Source organism: Cnephaeus nilssonii, assembly GCF_951640355.1.
Source record: "Cnephaeus nilssonii genome assembly, chromosome: 20".
NCBI lineage: Eukaryota > Metazoa > Chordata > Mammalia > Chiroptera > Vespertilionidae > Cnephaeus > Cnephaeus nilssonii.
Window position 1 is genome coordinate 46,004,837 of NC_137091.1, and position 21,160 is coordinate 46,025,996.

The window sequence follows — 21,160 nt, forward strand, 5'->3', positions numbered from 1 at the left end:
AGTCCAGGCCACGTCCAGTCTGCTCTGTTGTGCCCAAGAGCCAGCAGCCAGCGGGGCCTCCAGTCATGGCCCCAGCCTTGTTTCACCATCACGGCCTCTACCAGGCCGGTCCTGAGGTCCTCTGCCTCCCCGCCCTCATGGGGACCATCTCTGGGCATGGACAGAGGGTGTCTGCCGGTCTCCTCTCATCCGGCCCCCACACAGGGCACAGGCTCAGTCTGTTTGTCGAGTGAAGGAATGGGTGAGTGAATGAATAAATGAATGAATGAATGATTGAATGGGTGAATAAGTGAATGGGTGGATGAATGAGTGAGTGAATGGGTAAATGAATGAATGGGTGAGTGAATGAGTGGGTGAGTGAATGAGTGAGTGAGTGAATGAATGAATGAGTGAATGAATGAATGCCTGAAATAGTGGCTGCCCCTGACACTTTTCCTAGGACCCTGAGGTATATCTGACATGCCACACCCCTGCCTGCCTGCCTCCGGGGTCCAGATCTGGTGTCTTGACCTCGGCATGGCTGACCTTTGGCCATGCTGTCGGGAGGCCATCCTGTGCATCACAGGATGTGCAGAAACGTCTCTGGACTCCACCCACGGGCTGCCCATGCACCCTCCTCCCTAGCCGTGACCATGACATGTGTCCAGACGTTGCCAAATGTTCCCGGCGGGCCCTGGTTCAGAACCACAAGTTTACGCAACACTGTGACTCTCAGGCCAGGAAGTGACCTCTCCCCAGGGCACACTGAGGGCACCCACAGCACCTCCGCCTGGGCAGGACTCAGACACCCACCCATGGTCTGTCAAGCCTCGGACCTGCAGGGGCCCCTGCTGGGCCCCTCGTAGGTCAGGGCGGGCCTCACCCAGGTCCAGAACATGCCGGACAGACCGCATCTGAGGGTCTCTGGGCTGTGGTGTGTCCTCCCACTCTGTGCCGAAGGAATGGATGAGGGAGTGAATGGGTGAATGAATGAATGAATGAATGGGTGAATAAATAAGTGAGTGCATGGATGAATGGGCAAATAAATGAATGGATGAATGAGTGAATGAATGAATGCCTGAAATAATGGCTGCCTCCTACACTTTACCTAAGACCCTTCCGTATATTTGACAGGCCTGGTGTAGACACCAGAGCTCAGAAAAGCCCCTAACGGGAGGACCTTAGGAGACTCCCGTGTCCCCTCCCCAGATGTCCTCAGAGGTCCTGGTTCTGCTCTGGAGCTGCAGGGAAGACCCGAGATAGGACAGGATTCGGGGTTAGCTCTCTGTCTGTTCTGCTCTGGGAGGGTGTCCTGGGTCTCTGTGCAGAGAGGGGAAGCTCTTGGGCTCTGAGGTTCCTCTTTTGTGAACGGCCCAGATCTTATGCTCCTCCCCAGCTTCCGTGGTCTCACCACGCTCCTTCCTCCCACTCAGTGTCTTCCTTCTTTTCCACCCGCAGGAGCTCAGAAACCTTCCATATCAGAGATGCTGTGGCTGCTGCCCCTGCTGTGGGCAGGTGAGCACCTGAGGGGCAAGCGGGGAGTGGGTCAGGGACTGCGGCTAACCCTCCTTTTCCTGCAGAGTCCCTGGCTCAGAATGCAAAACACACGCTGACAGTGCCAACGCCCGTGATGGTGCAGGAGGGCCTGTGCGTGTTTGTGCCCTGCACCTTCACCATCCCAGTAGGGAGCTACTGGACTAATCCTGCTGCTGCATATGGCTACTGGTTCCCAGAAAGAGCTAATGCATACCAGCATGCTGCGGTGGCCACAAACAACCCGGCTCATAAAGTGCAGGAGGGGACCCAGGGCCGATTCCACCTCCTCGGGGATCCCCAGACCAAAAACTGCTCCCTGGACATCAGAGACGCCAGGAGGACAGATGACGGATTATATTATTTTCGGGTGGAGAGGGGACTTTACCCAGAGTTTAAATATTCTTACAAAGAGAACATGCTCTCCGTGCGAGTGACGGGTAAGGAACAGGCTCCAGGAGAGGCCACAGGGGAAGTTATGGTGGCCCCGGGCAGGGCTGGGATGGGCCCCATCCTGGGAGGGGGTCGGGGTACAGTGTGCTGGGCTCAGAGGGAGGAGCTGGACCAAAGCCCGAGGCTTCTCTCAGGGCCGCACCTGGGACCCTCCCTCCTGACCCCCTGTCTCCCCCCTCCTCACCAGCTCTCAACCACACACCCCACATCTCATCCCGGGGACCCTGGAGTGCGGCCGCCCCAAGAACCTGACCTGCTCTGTGCCCTGGGCCTGTGAGCGGGGCACGCCCCCCATCTTCTCCTGGACATCAGCTGCCCACAGCTCCCTGGGCCCCAGGACCCGCCTCTCCTCCGTGCTCACCGTCACCCCACGGCCCCAGGACCACGGCACCAACCTCACCTGTCAGGTGCATTTTCCTGCCGCTGGTGTGACCTTGGAGAGAACCATCCAGCTCAACGTCACCTGTGAGTGCTGGGTCAGAGCACCAGGTCCCTGAGGGTGGGCAGAGCAGGTGGGCCAGGCAGGTGTGCTGGGTGCTTTGTCCTGGGGGCCTGGCTGTGTAGGGGACCAAGAGCACAAAGCCCTGTCCCTCTTGCATTTCTGTTGCCTCCGGGGGTAGGAGAACCTGCTTACATGATCCTCACCCCATCTCAGCTCACTGACGAGGGAATTCCTCTCTTCCTGTCCCAGGTGCCCCTCAGAACCCAACACCTGGTGGTCGCCTAGGAGATGGCACAGGTAAGAAGGAGAGGGTCATGGGCTGTAGGGAGCAGGGCCTCTTCCAGATCAGGACAGGGCTCATCCCTGCCTCATCCTGGCCTCACTCAGTGACCAGAAACCCCTGTGGGTGAACCTAGTCGTCCCTCTTCTTCCTCAGGCCCCATGGCCACTGTGAGCAGCTGTCCCCATCAGCCCCTCACTCCCCGAGGACTTCTTCAAGCCCCTGTCAGCTGCACCAGGAGAGCTAGGCACCCTCCACATGGCTGAGCTGCCCCTGTGGCCCCTGATTCTCCATCTCCTTTTTTTTTTTTAAATTAATTTTTTACAGAGGAAGGGAGAGGGACCGAGAGTTAGAAACATCGATAAGAAACATCGATCAGCTGCCTCCTGCACACTTCCTCCTCGGTATGTGCCTGCCACCAAGGTACATGCCCTTGACCAGAATCAAACCTGGGACCCTTGAGTCCTCATACCGATGCTCTAGCCACTGAGCCAAACCAGTTAGGGCTGATTCTCCATCTCCTGACGAGTTTTCATTTTCCTCCGGGAGTTTAAGTTATGTATTTTTGAACAAGCAATATAGTCACATGGCCAATAATGAAGAAAGCACTGACGTTGGCCCTGGCCAGGTAACTCGGTTATAGTGCTGCCCCAGTGCACCAAGGCTGTGAATTTGATCCCTGGTCAGGGCACATACAAGAGTCAACCAATGACGGCCTAAATAATTGGAACAGCACACCAATGTTGCTCTCTCTCTCTCTCTCTCTCTCTCTCTCTCTCTCTCTCTCTCTCCTTTCCTTTCTCCTTCTCTCTAAACATCAATCACTAAAAACAAAAGACTTTTCCCTTACAGTAAAGGCGCTGAAGTCTGCCCTCAGAAGCTCGGTCTCCCCCTGGAAGTGAGCAGTGTCCACACGCTGCTCTGAGCGTTGGATGTTCACCTGAAGGACCTAACAGGTCCTTAGCCATCAGTAGGACAGATGCCCCCTGACCACCCACCCCGTCTCTGTGACTGTGGAGTTGTCCACGGCATGGAGGGATCTGGCTGTGGGCACATCTCCTCTGCCGGAGAACAAGGGCATTACGTGGTTGTCTGAATAATAGTCCAATGTATGAATGTATCACATTCAGTTCTTCTGTTGATCAGTTGATGGGCATTAGGGTGTTTCCAGTTTTTGGCGGTTATAATACTGCTGTGGACTTGATGTACGTTTTTGGTTCAGATATTTTTGTTTTTTAGGTCATGCACCTGGGAGTGGAATTGCTGAGTTAAGTGGTACTTTCTATGTATAGCTTTCTGAGGAAATTCCGGACTGTGTTCCACAGTGGCAGCACCAGTTTACATTCCCACCAGCAAAGTATAAGGCTTCCAATTTCTCCACACAGTTGCCAACATTGGTATTTTCCTTTTAAAAAAAATCATAGGCTAGTGGGTGTGAAAGTCTACTTCAACGTGGATTTGATTTGCATTTCTGTGATAATTACGCCACCGCTTATTTTCTCTCGGAATTTTTGTTCATTTGTACGTCGCCTTTAAAGGACATTTTATATCGAGTCTCTGCCCCTTGTTTAATCAGGTCCCTTGACTTTTTGTTGTTGAGTTGTAAGAGTTTGGTATATGGGCGGGTTATCCAATCTATAGCTAGCAAGTGTTCTCTCCCATTAAGTGGCTTGGCTATTTCATTTTCCCCATTGTTTCCATTGAGCAACAGAATGTTTCAATTGGATGAATTCCAACATTTCAATTTCTGTCCAATGGCTGGGGATCAGGGTGGGGTCTAGGGTGAGAGCACAAGTGGTCCTGAATCCGGTGATGCAGGAAGGCTTGGTGAACAATGTCCAGGGTCCTGCTGGGGTCAGAAGGACACGGGATTGTGGTTGAGCAGGTGACTCTGTCCTCGTCCCTCTTTCCTACAGGATTATCAGGACCCAGGGCAGAGGTGATGTTGGTGGCCATCGGGGAAGCCACTGTCAAGACCCTGCTCCTCCTCCTCTGCCTCATCGTCCTCATGTGAGCTCAGCTCAGGGGGGGAGGGAAGCCCGGAGAGGGCAGGGGGCATGAGGCCGAGTGCTGAACCGAGACCTAGAATCCTGATGGGTCAGGAGCAGGGCTGGCAGGAGGATAAGGGGTGGTAGGTGAGGACTCCAAACAGACAGACCTCTTGAGTGTCCCATAGCCAGGTCTCTAGGGTGGGAGGTACCTGCAGCGATCAGGAGGGTGTGTCAGACAGACACACCCTTTCCCACTTCAGTCTCCTCTCCAGGCCTTGAACAGGGAACAGGGAGTTGGGTCTGCTGCCCACTGGACCTGATGCGATCAGACTGAAAGATCCCGGTGTCTCCCCTCAGAGTCAGGTACCACAGGAGGAAGGCTCCGAGGCCCCAAAGGAGCACAAAGGATGCAAAGAGAGTCTCAGGCTAATCCCTCAGGTGAGTGATGCAGGTGTGTCACCACCCAACACCCACTGACGCCTCCCACAGGTCTGCCCATCAGCATTGCTGAAATGGAGCGGTCGGCCCTGACCGGTTTGGCTCATTGGCTAGAGCGTCGGGCTGCGGACTGAAGGGTCCCAGGTTTGATTCCGGTCAAGGGTTTGTACCTTGGTGCGGGGGTATTCAGGAGGCAGCTGATTGATGTTTCTCTCTCATCGAAGTTTCTAACTCTATCCCTCTCCCTTCCTCTCTGTAAAATAAATAAATAAATAAATAAATAAATAAATAAATAAATAAATAAATAAAATATATTAAATAAATAAATAAAATGGAGCTGTCACCTTCCTCCCCAAACCCACTTCTCTGCTGGGTTTCCCATCACAGTGATGACATGGTGGCCCCCTTCTCTAAGACCAGGACTGGTGTGGTCCTACACTTTGCTCGCCATCCCGCTCTCCCCAGTCCACTAAGACTTGCCCATCCTTCTTCCCAATCACAGCCTACATTGATGGCCGTCTCCTCCTCATCCTGCTGGGATTATTCCTGTGGCCTCATCTCTTCCTTGGGTCCCTGAACCCACCAACCTCCAGATGGTGCATCCAGAGACATATGGTCCATTTCCTGCACAGTTTGAACAGTGACTCCCTCTCCATGTTCAGAGATGAGGTGCAAACACCACAGCTGGAGTTGAGGGCTTGGCATGGTTTGTCCCCTGCTGGAGTCTCCACTCGATTCTACCATCTCCCTGAATCTCACACCATCTCCACTTCCAGCCTGGCCAGGGCCTTGGTGACTCTAAGACTTTGCATGTGCATTTCCTTCTACTGAAATGCCCTCCCCTCCCCATTCCTACATCTCCAAGTGCTGATCATTTTTTTGGTTCAGTTAAAAGTCGCCTCATTATACATGTGTGTATGTGTGTTTGTTGTATAATTTTTAACAAAACAGGATTTAGACGTTTATTTATAGACTCTTTAGCAAGAATAACTGTACACCTACTATGTGTCAGCATTGTTGTAGGTACTAATGATGCAACCATGAACCCATCATCAAAAATCTCTGTCATCCAGAAGCTGTCATTCTGGAGACAAGAGGATAAAATGTAATATAAATAAAACATGTAGAGTCTGTTGAATGGTGATATGTGTTTGGGGATAAATCATGCCAGGAAAGGATCAGGTCATATGTGGGGGGACAATTCCCAACGTCTGAGAGTATGAACTGTGATGTCTGAGCCTAGACTTGATGCTGGTGAGAGAGCAGACTGCGTGTTGCCTTAAAGGAGATTAGCCGGGAAGATGGGGAGCAGTGTCCCAGCTCTGAGGCAGACGCAGCCTGGTGTGTGATGGAGGCAAGACTCCGATGTGACAGTCCAGGGGTGCCTGGGTCCCTGATGGTGTATCCACAAAGGGGAAGAACCCTGGAGGGAGGGGAGAACCCTGGAGGAAGGTGCATACCCCATGGTGTGCAACCTAGTGAAAGCTTGTAGCAAATGCAGGAACCAGGAAGCCATTGAGGAAATCAGACATATGGTTGAACATTCTTTGTAACCGATTCTCGTGGCTGCCCTTTTCAGAATAGACTAGCGTGTCCACAGCAGCCAAACAGAGAATGGGGAGGACACAGAAGGCAAGAGGGGATGGTGGTTGAGCCAGGGAGGTCAGGTGGCGAGTGGGATTTAATTTCTGGATATCTGTTGAAGTTCAAGTTGACTTGGGACTGAGAGAAAGTCTAGGGCCAGGATGGTGCCCAAGTGTTTCCCCTGAGCATCAGAAGGGATGGGTTGTGTTTGGTGGACACAGAGGAGGGTTTTGAGGGTGATGTTCATTCTGAGAAGACACTTCATATCCAACTGGGGCCGTCAGTGAGAGAGCTGGTGTGGATGTTTGGAGATCAGGAGAAGGGTTTAGACGAGAAATGGGAACATGTCAGTGTGAGATGAGGACAACAGGTGAGGGAGGAAAAGGACTGAGATCACATAAAGAAGAGAAGACACAAGGAAACACATTGTCATTGGAGACCCTGACAACAGAGGTTTCCGTGGTTGGTGGAAAAGGTGTGAAAACAAAATGATTGGAACAACTGCAGGAGAGAATTGGAGGTGGGGATATGGGAATAGTGAGTCCAGATAACGCTTTGAGGAAATTGGCTGCAAAGAGGAACAGAGGAAAGGGTCTGGCGAAGGAGGTCTTTTCTCGACTTCTCCTCTGGGTCCTCCCAGAGGTGCTCCATGAATTCCCAGCTGTATTGGTTTCCTGGGGCCATTGTGACAAATTCCCACACACTCTGTGTCTTTAAAAAATGGAAATTTAGTCTCTTAGTTCTTGAGACCAGAAATACATGCAGGAGTAAAAATATATTCTCCCTCTGCCCTTCTAAGTTGTTGACAGAGACCTCAGAAACAAAGAGAGATTAGGTGCCACATCTTCGGGTAACATGTCCTACACCCCATCATGTGTAATGGCTTCTATTGTGTAGAAATCCAGTTGTTGGATTTCTACACAATAGGATTTCTACAAAACAGGAAATAACAAGACTTGGAGCAGATATGGAGGAAATGTAACTCTTGGGCTTTGCTCTACATTCCAAGGGTGCACTCCCTCCAGAGGCTCGAGGAGAGAACCCGTCTCTTGCTTCTTCCAGGAGATGGGGTGCCAGCTGTCCTTGGTTTGTGGCTGTGTCACTGAGACGATCTCCTGGTCATATGCCTCGTCCTGCTCTGTGTGTAGAAAGTCACCTGCTATGTCTATCTTGGAGACTCTTGTGACTGGATTCAGGGATCAACCCTAATAATCTAGGATGCTCTTCACATGAATATTCTACCTTAATCCCATCAGCAAAGCCCCCTTTTCCCTTTTATGGGAACATTTTGAGGTACCAGGGATTAAGACCTGGGTATCTCTGGGTGGCCATCATTCAGCCCTCTGCACTGCCCATGTGACCTTTTGCAATCCTTGAATGTCTCCAGACCATGTTTGCTCTGCTCTTCCATGCCCTGATACATTATTGGGTCACCTCATAAGTGACACATATTTTAGGGTGCAGGAGCTTGCTGTTCTGTGAAAGTTACTTCTAAGAGAGCTAAAGGAGCTCAGCTGGTGTGGGTCAGGGGTTGAGTGTCAACCCAGGAACCAAAAGGTCTCTGGTTTGATTGCTGGTCAGGACATATGCCAGGCTTATGGGCTCCATCCTCAGTAGGGGGCATGCAGGAGACAGCCCATCAAAGATGTTTCTTTCTCATCATTGTTTCTATCTCTCTCTCTCCTTCTCATTTCCTGTCTGAAATCAATAAAGTAAAAACAAGAAATAACAAGACTTGGAGCAGACATGGAGAAAATGAAACTCTTGGGCTTTGCTCTACATTCCAAGGCCATGTATCTGCTTTTAAATACAGTATGGCAGTTCCTCAAAACATTAAAAATAGAATTACCCTAAGAACCAGTAATTTCACTTCTGGGTATTTACGCAAAGGATTGAAAGCAGGAACTTTAATGGATATTTCTACATCTCTGTTCATAGTAGCATTGTTCACCATTAGGTGAAAATAGCTGAAGGGCCCATTGACCAAGAAACAGATAAACACAATGTGCTGTATACATTCAAGGGAATGTTATTCATCCTCAAAAAATGAAGGGAATTCTGACTCATGGTACAACGTGGGTTGAAGATACTATGCTAAGTGTAGCAAGTCAATCACAAAAGGACAGATGCTATGTGATACCACTTCCATAAAGTACTTGGACTAGCAGGTTCATAGACACAGATGGTAGAATGGTGGTTGCTAACATCTGGGGAGAAGGCGAACTGTACTTTTCATGGACACAGAGAGTCAGTTTGGGGAAAATGACATGGATGGTGGTGATGGTCCCTCAACAATGTGAATGTCCTTAATGCCACTGACTCATACAATTAGAAGTGTTTTTGTTAAGTTTGTGTTACCACAGTATTATTAAAAAACAAAACAAAAAAAAAACAGCCACAGAATTAATCTGCCATTTCACCTAATAAGAAAAATAATGGCAGCTATGCACATGAAAACAAGCTTAACATCACTTGATATTAGAAAATTACAGGTTAAAATGAGGATGAAATACAATGGAATACCACTTAGTAATAATACATTACAAAAAACACATACATAGAACTTGGATCACTTTCACAAATATGCTGACAGAATATAGACACAGATCAGTACATTTATAGGAATTCTACAGACAGAAATAATTCTCCATGACTGAAAGTGTATCGGGGGCTGGAGGTGGCAGTGATGAACTACGAAGACGTGGGGGAAAGTCTCGGTGGCAATGGGAATGCTCTATATCTTGATTGTGGATCAATCCCATTTGTTCAAATTCATAGATATGTATATACAAGTGGAAACATTTTATACATTTTATTTTATGTAAATTATGAAGTTATTAAAAGAAATACAATTAGAGCTCACAGAATCCTCCCTTCCATGAAAATGGTATAACTTTCTTTATGATACACAGTGTTTGTAATGGACTTTTTATTATATGCTTTATTCTTACATGTATTTTTTTAACAACCTAGAACAAGGTATCATTTTACTTACTAGAGATTCAATATCTTTTTCTTATTTTTTATTTAGATTTGAGAGAGAAAAGGTAAGTATGAGAGAGAGAGTGAGAGAGAGAGAAGAGAGAAACATTGATTTGTTGTTCCACTTTTTATGCATTTATTGGTTGCTTCTTGGAGTCTCACGTCTCATCTTCAGAGGTCCTGGCCCTGCTCTGGTGCTGAACGGAAGCTCCTGAGATGGGACAGGACGCAGAGTCAGGGCTTATGCCCTGACCTGGGATCAAACCCACAACTTTGCTGTATCAGGACGACCTCTAAACAACCGAGCTACCCCAGCCAGGACAAAACTCAATTTCTTATCCACCAAACGAGGGCACAAAGTCTCTCTGTATTAGTAAGACTGAAGGCCCACCTATCTAGATACTACTGTGTTGGAAAGATTGTACAAATATCTGGTGGCAAATCATTTTATGTCACCGGGATCATGAGTTTGCCAGATGCATATCCAGAGACTCAGATGGAAACCATATGAGCTGAACCTAAATTTTAATTGTAGCTGCATATTCCACTCATGTTTCCTAGAAATATTACATTCTTGGAGCCACATTTTATTGTGAGAAGCACATTTTTTATCAATCTTACATATTTTTATTTTATGTAGAAATCACAGCCCTCATTGTCTGACTTAGAATATGAGGTGCCTTACAATTTTATAGCACTAATAAGGTAGCCATATTTTAAGGCAGAACAGAAATCGCTTAGGAATAAAGACATCATTGTACCAGGGAGCTAGAATAACACTGTTTCTGAAATTAAGTCTAGATATATCCCTGAGATTCCCAGCAGTCAATGCAAAAAGGCATTTGTGAACTCTTGCTGAGACAGGAAAGTATGTAGTTTACTTGAAAGGCAAATATCATCTTACTCATAAAGACCGGGAGAAACATACCCCATCTGGAAAGAACTTGGCGTAATATAAGAGAAATATTTGAGCTCATTGTTCACCCACAACCTTGCAGCGTTTTTCCATGACAGGAAACGCTCATCTGTGTGAGGAACTGAGACAGTGTCTCCGGTTCACACACTCTGAGTGACGGGAATCATAACGAAGAGTTTCCTGCCCTGGCTCAGGGAGCGCGTGGTCTCCCTTTGTGTTACATGAAGATGCGACTCGGTTTTCACTTTGGAGATGCCATCACTGAAACACCACGAATCAGAATAAGATGTAAAATAGGAACCCGCACTTGTGTTTTTAGAAAATACCCAGCATGCCACCAGGACACATGGTGGATGGATGAGTGACCACAGCTCTAAAGCCCAACAGCACTCTGTTTGGGAGGAAGTGATGCCATGGGTGGGGAGCATCTCAGGGACATAGACCAGGTCCATGGATCTGTTCTTGTCTTGTCTTCAGCCAACCAACACGTAGATGTTCACTGAGTGTTTGGTGAATGAATGAGTGAGTGAGTGAGTGAGTGAGTGAGTGAGTGAGTGAGTGAATGAGTGAATGCTGCCTTCCCCTCACTTGGGACCCCCTTCTTTCCTTCTGCCCCAAACTCTCACATGGACATTACAGAATCCTACACCTTGTAGGACTGACCACAGCTTCTAGATGAGGCTGGGACCTCCAGTCAATGCAGGAGTGAACCAGCTCACTGATGTAGACACCAGAGCTCAGAAAAGCTCCTAACGCAGTGGTCGGCAAACTCATTAGTCAACAGAGCCAAATATCCACAGGACAACGATTGAAATTTCTTTTGAGAGCCAAATTTTTTAAACTTAAACTTCTTCTAACGCCACTTCTTCAAAATAGACTCGTCCAGGCCGTGATATTTTGTGGAGGAGCCACACTCAAGGGGCCAAAGTGCCACATGTGGCTCGCGAGCCGCAGTTTGCCGACCACGGCCCTAACGGGAGGACTTTAAGAGACTCCCTTGTCCCCTCCTCAGATGTTCTCAGAAGTCCTGGTTCTGCTCCGGATCTGCAGGGAAGACCCAAGGACTAGACATTAGCTTTCTGTCTGTCCTTCTCTGGGAGACAGTGTCCTGGGTCTCTGGGCTGTGGGGTGTCTGCCTGCTCTGTGCAGAGAGGGGAAGTGCTTGGGCTCTGAGGTTCCTCTTTTGTGAACGGCCCAGATCTCATGCTCCTCCCCAGCTTCCGTGGTCTCACCCCGGTCCCGCCTCCCACTGTATCCATTCTTTTTCCACCCACAGGAGCCCAGAAACCCTCCAGGTCAGAGATGCTGTGGCTGCTGCCCCTGCTGTGGGCAGGTGAGTGTCTGAGGGGAGCGGGGGGAGTGGGTCAGGGCTGCGGCTGACCCTCCTTTTCCTGCAGAGTCCCTGGCTCAGAAAACAAAACACACGCTGACAGTTCCAACGCCCGTGACAGTGCAGGAGGGCCTGTGCGTGTTTGTGCCCTGCACCTTCACCATCCCAGGAAGGGGGTACTGGACTAATCCTCCTGCTGCATATGGCTACTGGTTCCCAGAAGGAGCTAATGCACACCAGGATGCTGCTGTGGCCACAAACAACCCGGCTCATAAAGTGCAGGAGGGGACCCAGGGCCGATTCCACCTCCTCGGGGATCCCCAGACCAAAAACTGCTCCCTGGACATCAGAGACGCCAGGAGGACAGATGACGGATTATATTATTTTCGGGTGGAGAAGGAACTTTACCCAGAGTTTAAATATACTTACAAAGAGAACATGCTCTCCGTGCAAGTGACAGGTAAGGAACGGGCTCCAGGAGAGGCCACAGGGGAAGTTATGGTGGCCCCGGGCAGGGCTGGGATGGGCCCCATCCTGGGAGGGGGTCGGGGTACAGTGTGCTGGGCTCAGAGGGAGGAGCTGGACCAAAGCCCGAGGCTTCTCTCAGGGCCGCACCTGGGACCCTCCCTCCTGACCCCCTGTCTCCCCCCTCCTCACCAGCCCTCAACCACACACCCCACATCCTCATCCCGGGGACCCTGGAGAGTGGCCGCCCCAGGAACCTGACCTGCTCTGTGCCCTGGGCCTGTGAGCGGGGCACGCCCCCCATCTTCTCCTGGACGTCAGCTGCCCACAGCTCCCTGGGCCCCAGGACCCACCTCTCCTCCATGATCAGCCTCAGTCCAGGGCCCCAGGACCACGGCACCAACCTCACCTGTCAGGTGCATTTTCCTGCCACTGGTGTGACTGTGGAGAGAACCATCCAGCTCAACGTCACCTGTGAGTGCTGGGTCGGAGCACCAGGTCCCTGAGGGTGTGCAGAGCAGGTGGGCCAGGCAGGTGTGCTGGGTGCTTTGTCCTGGGGGCCTGGCTGTGTAGGGGACCTAGAGCACAAAGCCCTGTCCCTCTTGCATTTCTGTGTTCTCTGAGGGTGGACGTTGAAATGCCTAAATGATCCTTATTCCATCTCAGTACACTGAAGAAGGAATTCCTTTCTTCCTGTCCTAGGTGCCCCACAGAATGCAACACCAGGTGGTTGCCTAGGAGACGGTGCAGGTGGGAAGGAGCCTTCTGTCATGAGGCATTGACTGACGTGGGTCTCTGTCTGGTCGATTCAGAGCTGGACTTCAGAGTTCAGCAGGGAGGTGTGGGTGCAATTAAACGTGAGCACTCCTATCTGACCTCTTCCCCAATACCCTCCAACCGCTGTCTGGCCAGAGTGACCACAACCTTCTCCCTGCCCATCCTAACAGATGCTCTTTATCTTACCCCCGTTACAAATACCTTGGGACATTTTAGAGTAGACTTTAGTTTTAGGAGCTGTTCACAGCTATATTGAGCAGGAGACAGAAGGTAGAGAGATTTCCCCTAAACCTGTCGCACCCTCCCTCACACGCACATCCCACACCAGAGGGGACATTTGCACAATCAATGAACCTACACTGAAACATCATTGTCCACCAAAACTCATTATTATGGCTTACTCTTGGTGTTGTACACTCAATAGGCTTGGACATTGTATAATGACATGTGTACACCATTATATCATGTAGAGTAGTTTCACTTCTCTGAAAATCTCTATTTTTTGCCTGCCCATCCCTTGGCCCTCACCTTGACCTGTCTCTGGAGTCCCATCCTCCTCCTGCCCTATTCCCATTGGTGATAGCATCAGAAGTTCAGACTGTGACAGTTGATGCCCAGAGACACATCCTTGACCCCAGGCATTGGGCTCCTGGGAGGCATGGCCAGACGAGACTAGGAGAGCTATCTGGGTCTTGCCTGAAGGTCTGAGAACCTCCCCACTTTCACCTCCTTCTGGAGGCACAAAAGACGACCTTTGACCCTGAGCGACAGGGCCAGTGGAGGCCAGGAGAGACGATTCTGACACCTTCCCAGGAAGGAAGAAGAAACAGGTCTTTCGGCATCCCACAGCGCTCTGTGTGTGTCTCTCTCTGGTGTGCCCATGGGACTCTGAGGCTTAAGGTCCTGCTGCAGCCAGATCTCAGGTCTGTGGCAGAGAAACCCTAGAAGGAGAAGAACCCAGGTCCTAGAAAAGATGAGGTTTGCTGCACAGGAGTGTGGGGACTGGCTAGGAGATGTCACGTAGAACGTGTCCTTCACCCCATGCTTCTGGAGGACCCAGTTGCTCAGCCCTGGATGGGAGGGGAGGGGCACCCATCTCTTCATGCTTGAGAAGCGGGGATACCTGCCTGCTCATCGAGCTTGGAGTTCACCCATGTCTCTCTTGTCTGCAGGGGAACCGAGGACGAGGGCAGACGTGGTTCAGGCGGCTGTCGGGGGAGCCGGTGTCACTGCACTGCTGGCTGGCTGCCTCTGTCTCATCTATTTTGTGTGAGATGGGAGAGGTGTGGGCCGGAGGTGGAGAATAGGGACCTGGAGGGGTTGTGAGGGCCCGGAGCAAGGGTAAGGGGTGCTGTGGTGGTGAGAATCTAGCCGGTAGCCACTGAGCCAGGCTTGAGGCGGGGAGGGGGGGAGGGGACTTTGTTCTAAAGTCTTGTTATGAAGGCTCCTGGTCTTGCCCCACCCTTGACCTTCCCGTCACTCACTCCAGCCTCAAAGAGTGACCCTGTGTCAAAGACCCTGGCATCTCCCAACAGAGTGAAGACACGCAGGAAGAAAGCCAGGACAGCAACGGGCATGGACAACATCCACCCTGCCATGGGGCCAGCTTCCCTGGTGAGTAACATGAACATCCTGGCATGCAACCCTGCCCCCACTTCCTGGGGTGACCCACATTTGTGTTCCATTCAGCGTGTCCAGAAACGAGCTCTTCACCTTCCCACTCTTTGGGGGAAATGTAGGTTTTATTATTATTCAGGTATGTCAGGCCAACAGATCAGGAGACCACTGCCACAATTTGTTCCTCACAGTTCCCAAGAAGAGGGGGAAACATCACTCCACAGGGCCACACAGGGCTGCACCAGGGTCGGTCAGGAGGCAGAGGGAGTGAAGGGGAAAACGTGGGCAGGAAAACGTGGTTTCCATGGGGAAGGTGAGGTGAGGCAGGGGAAGCAGGCTTAGGAGTAGCTAGTTTGAATAATTTCAACAGGCTCTGGGGTGTAGGGGCTGTCTCTCGTTGTCTGGTTCCTGGTCCTGGTGTGATCAGGGCAGGAGGGGACTGGTCGGAAGTGTAAGAGTTCCATAAAGGAGATGGTTATAGACATGGAGTTTGGATTGGACTGGCTGGTTTGCCATATGAAAGTCACACTTGCAGGCAAGTCCTTTACTATTCTCTAGCAATTAGCTAGTCCTGGCAGGGACAGTTTCTCTAGGGTTACCAAAGCCCAGATGTCAAAACATAAAATGCATATGGTTAATACAACCCTCAAATATACTTCTGCTGGGCTCTCCATTTCACCAATGGTATTCTTGTCCCTGGCATCCAACCAGAGACCCGTCCCTGTCCCACCAGTCCTCCACCAGCTCTTTCTGCACTAATACACCGCAAAGCATGTCCGCTGCAGCCCTCCCACCTCTCCTCCCCATCACACCCAAGTCTGAAATGCACTGGTTCTCCACACTGCCGAACACCCAGACAACTTGGCCTGGCATTTGAGGCAGGAAAAACCAGTCACCTTCCATGCTTTGTGCCTCCCACACTCACCTGCTCATTCGCCTCCAGCAGAGTAAGCTTTTTGCATCTCAGAATCTTCGCTCGGCTGTCCCCTCCTCTTCACATGTCTGCCTCAACCCACCCTGTTCCTGCTCATCCTCCAATTCTGACTCTCATGGAACTCTAACTTAAGAGGATACCACTGTGAGGTTTTTGAGCACATGATCAGCCGTCACCCACGCATTTATCTTTTCCTTCGGCCAGTATCTCCCACTTGTCAATATCTGTATTTTTACAAATTATTATGTTACAAATGTAAAATGTCCCTCCCGAGCTTGCAGATGGCCACCTTCTTGCTCTCTCATCGCCTTTTCTCTGTGCCCATGCATTCCTGGTCTCTCTTCTTTTTATAAAGACTTAAGTCATGTTGGGTCCTACTCTAATGACCCCGTTTAAAAAAATTTAAATACTTTTTTAAAGGCCCTGTCACCAAATATAGTCACATTGGGAGTTGGAGCTTCAACATATGAATTTGGGAGACACAGTTCAGTCCATAAAACAGACTTAGTCAGGGCATCAGTGATGAATCTGGTGTGAAGAAGTTGGGGTCTGGATACATTCTGAAGGTGGGATCAAAGGGATTTGCCAATGGAATGATAGGGTACACTTGGGTGTGAGCTCACTGCCTTTACCTCATAGGTGTAATAGATGTCAAGGAGGACTCCATAGATGTCATAGATATCCAGTGATGTCATAGAGGCCCATCTATAGTCATAGATGCTCTTAAATGTTTATAGAGGTCCATAGATGTCAAAGAAAACTCTATGGATATTATAGATGTCCAGAAATGTCATAGATATTCAAAGATGGTCAGAGATGTCCACTGATTGTCATGGATATTTTCGTGGATGTCACGGATGTCCAACAATGTCCTAGGGGTCCATAGATAGTCATAGATGTCCACAAATGTCCATAGATACCAAGGATGACTCTAATGTGGTTGCTCTGTGCAACTTAAAGAATTGAAGTACCAATTTTTGAAATCGCCAACTCTGCAGGGAAGGTATGTTTTTGAGAGGCGATCAAACTTTGTTTTGGTTACTATAAGTTTGAGGAACTTCTGAGATGTTTATGTGAAGATGACAAGTAGATGGCCAGAGTCTGGAGTTCAGGAGAGGGGTCCAGGTGGGAGGCACGGAGATTTGGGGATCTTCCACATCAAGGCCTGATGGTGGATGAAGCCACAAAGAAAAGAAGGGGTCTGCGGACAGAGCCCTGGGGCCCTCCAGCACTTAAGAGTCAGGGAGACGTGGTGAAAAGAGCAAAAAGACCACTGAAGAAAAGTAATTGACCAGGAGAGTATAGGGTTGGGTCCTGGTAGCCAAGTGGGGTTGAAACTTCAAGGGGGTGAGAGTGCTCACCTTTTTTCAAATGCTAATAAGTCTGGTAAGATAGGGTCTGAGAAATGACCGTTTTTTTGACCATGCCCTACCTAAGCATTTCTAAAATCCTGATGCTCCCCCACCCCCATAATATAATTCTTTTTATTCAAAAAGTGAACTTCTATTCACGTGGAGGAAGCCTAAAAGGCCATTAAATAGTCTAAACAAGCTTCCAAAGAACATGGCATCCATGAAAGAGAAAAATAAAAGAACAAAAGGACAGCAGAAGTACTGAGGAAGAAACCCCTAAGAAATTGTTTAAAAAATAACAATAATATAAAGTGATATGAAAAAATAGCAAACAGAGTTTCAAAATATATAATAAAGAATTGAAATGCAAAATATGTCACAATATATATTTACATACTGAATATGAGGCCCCTAGAACCATAAGAAATGCAAAAATTCACTGTTAATAACTCATTCTCACATTGTACCCCCTTAAAAATCAAATTTCCACCCTGTGGGGCGTGTGCCCACTTGGGAACCACTGGTTTAAATTTAGCTAAGTGGCATCAGAACTGATCTGGTGGCCTTACAGAGGCAGATATCTTAAATGGGTTGTGTTCACGAAAGAATGGAGGAAGAGGAAGTGAAAAGCCTTGTTTGAGAAATGTTGCAGTAACTCTAGAGCCAAGGAATGAGTCTGTAGCAGAAAATGGTTGTACTCCTCAGTCCCTTGGAATTTCCGGAGTGATAGTAGGGTCTTTTATTTTTCTAATGAGGCAACATTTTTGTTGTTGTTGTTAATCCTTACCTGAGGATATTTTCTCCATTGATTTTTTAGAAAGAGTGGAAGGGAGGGAGGGAGGGTGGGGGTGAGGGGGAGAGAAACAGAGAAAGAGAGAGAGAGAGAGAGAGAGAGAGAGAGAGAGAGAGAGAGAGACATTGATGTGAGAGAGCCACACCGATTGATTGCCTCCCATAGGTGCCAGACTGGGGCCAGGAATCAATCCTGCAACTCAGGCACCTGTCCTTGACCAGGAATTCAACCCATGACCCTTCAGTGCACAGGCTGGCACGCTAACCACTGAACACACCAGCCAGGGTGTAATGAGGCAACTCTTGTGGATTCCTGGATGGGGGCTGGTCACCAGAAAGACTGAGCAATAATTAGAAGTTCAAGCCCCATCTTCCATTCTCCAGAGAGGGGAGAGGGGCTGGAAATGGAATTCATTATTGATCATGTCTACATGATGAAATCTCCATAAAAAATGCTGAGTATGGGGCTGAGGGAGATTTCAAGTTGGTGAACACGTGGAGGTGCTGGGAGGGTGGTGCACTTGGAGAGAACACAGAAGCCCCTTGCCCTTCCCTCATACCTGGGCCCATGCATCTCCTCATCGGGATGCTCCTCTGTATCCGGTATCACATCCTTCCATAACAAGCTGCTCTATGGCTGGTAAACTGTTTCCCTGAATTCTGTGAGTCACTCTAGTGAATTCATTGAACTTGAGGAGGGAATCGTGGGAACCTCTGATTTACAGCCAGTTGGTCAGAAGCACAGGTGGCAACCTGGGCTTGTGATTGGCATCTGAAGTGGCAGTGGGGGTGGGGGCTCTTGTAGGCCTGAGCCTTTAACCTGTGGGATCTGACAATACCTTCAAGAAGATGGTGTCAAAATTGAGTCCAGTTGTAGGACACCCAGCTGGTGTCAGAGAATTGCTTGGTATAAGAGTAAAGGAGATCCCTGGCTGGGTGGCTCAGTTGGTTAGAGCGTCATCTCATACACCAAAAGGTGGCAGGTTTGATGCCTGGTTGGGGCACATACGGGAGGCAACCGGTCAATGTTTCTCTCTCACATCGATGTTCCTCTCTCTCTCCCTTCCTCTCTTTCTATAAATCAATAAAAACATATCATTGGAGGAGGATCTTTTTTAAAGGGAGTAAAGGAGAGACACACAGGAGTTCTTTTTCATAAACACCTCCCTGTATATCCAGTGTCCGCACATAGGAGAGCTCTGAGAGACCAGAGGCTGAGTTCATGACCAGTAGATGTGTGACCTTGAGAAGTACCTAACTTCTCTGAGACTTACTGTCTTTCTTCGTAAAATAATAGTATTTTCCACAAAGGTCACTAGGATTGGAAAGCAACCAATAAGAGCTGTATTTGTTGGATAAGTGAATAAATGGGACCTTGAGAAATATTCAATAAAAGAATGCTCTGACCAGTGGTTCTCAGTGGTTAGAGTGTCCGCCCACACACGGAAGGGTTGTGGATTCGATTTCCGGTCAAGGGAGCATATCTGGGTTACAGGTTCCATCCCCACCCCATTCGGGGTGCATGCAGGAGGAAACCAATAGATATGTCTCTCTCACATCAATGTTTCTCTCTCTCTCTCTCTCTCTCTCTCTCTCTCTCTCTCTCTCTCCCTCCCTCCCTCCCTCCCTCTCTAAAAATCAATGGAAAAAAGATATTCTCAGGTGAGGATTAACAAAAAATAAATTTAAAAAATTTACTTTAAAAAAATGGAAGGATGAACAAAGACCATGTTACAATCAAATTCATTGCAGGGACTCCTCCCCCTACCCACGCCCTGCTCTGACCCCGTTGTTCTTTGCTCTCCACACAGGGTCAGCAGAAGACACCCGAGTTCGGCAGCCCGGCTGACTCCACCGGCTCTGCAGGGGCCACCCCAACCTTGAGGGTGGAGCCAGAGGTGTATTATGCCTCCATCCGCTTTCAGGGGAAGAAACCTCCTCAGATGAGCACCGACCCGGAATACTCAAATGTCAGGACCCAGTGAGAGGCCGAAACATCCATATCCTCTATGGGAAGGGGGACCTACCAGCTGATTTTTGGAGACCTCACATCCCCACAGGCAGTGGGTTTACAAACTACAGCATATGACTTTCCTGATCTATTGGAACTATCTTAGGCATTGCAATCAGAGAGACTTGGGAGCCAGTTCCTGCTCTTTCCGTCGATTAAGAAGAATATGATAACACCTGAGCCACCTTACCCCTCCGGGACTTGATTTCCTGATTTGTGACCAGGCATAAGAAGTTCTACATTGCAGGGTTGCTATGAGGATTAAATAAAAGTACACATGGAACCTGGCCGGTAGCTCAGTTGGTTAGAGCGTCGTCCTGTTATGCCAAGGCTGTGGGTTCCAGCCTCAGTCAGGGCACATACAACAATCAACCAATGGCGCTGGCTGGTGTGGCTCAGTTGGTTGAGTGCTGTCCTGTGCACTGAAAGGTTGCTGGTTTGATTCCAGGTCAGAGAACATGCCCAGGTTTCCGGCTCGATTCCCAGTAGGGGCTGTGCAGGAGGCAGCTGATCAATGTCGTACTCTCGCATTAATGTTTCTCTTTCTCTCTCCCTCTCCATTCCTCTCTGTCTCACAAAAAAAAAAAAAAAATCAATGAAAATATTTTTAAAAGAAGAACCAACCAGTGAATGCATAAGTGGAACAACAAATCGATGTCTCTCTCTCAAATCAATCAATAAAAAAACATTTTTTTAAATACATATGGCACCTGGCTGCTGTGGTTCAGTGGTTGAGTGTCGACCTATGAACCAAGAGGTCATGGTTTAATTCCTGGTCAGGGAAGGTCAGGGCATATGACCGGGTTGCGGGCTCAATTCTCTTTCATCATTGATGTTTCTCTCTCTCTCTCTCTCTCTCTCTCTCTCTCTCTCTCTCTCCCTCCCTCCCTCCCTCCCCCTTCCTCTCTGAAATCAATTTTTTTTAAAATATTTTTTCAATTCTTTATTGTTGAAAGTCTTACATATGTCCCGTTCCGCGCCCCCATTGACTCCCTCCAGCTTGCCCTACCCCTCACCCCCACCCCCACTCACTCCAGACCTTTAGCACCCTATTGTCTGTGTCCATGGGCCATGCATATATGCATACAAGTTCTTTGGTTGATTACCTCCCACCCACTCTCCCCCCGCCTTCTCTCTGAGATTCCTCACTCTGTTCCATGCTTCCATGTCTCTGGATCCACTCTGTTCATCAGTTTATTTTGTTACATAGATTCCACATATGAGTGTGATCATGTGATACTTGTCTTTCTCTGACTGACTTATTTCACTTAGCGTGACACTCTC

General features: G+C 49.0%; 1 protein-coding gene across 1 annotated transcript; it reads left to right on the forward strand.

Moving 5' to 3' along the window:
* Window positions 1–1,407: 1,407 nt before the first annotated feature.
* Window positions 1,408–20,094, forward strand: LOC307116133 (myeloid cell surface antigen CD33-like). The gene is given in 12 exon segments (XM_079799809.1): window positions 1,408–1,494; window positions 1,560–1,952; window positions 2,153–2,170; window positions 2,173–2,430; window positions 2,657–2,704; window positions 5,619–5,712; window positions 11,816–11,931; window positions 11,996–12,388; window positions 12,589–12,867; window positions 14,343–14,439; window positions 14,706–14,784; window positions 19,677–20,094. Coding segments are annotated over 12 exon segments (1,980 nt in total). The 5' UTR covers window positions 1,408–1,463; the 3' UTR covers window positions 19,851–20,094.
* Window positions 20,095–21,160: the final 1,066 nt, after the last annotated feature.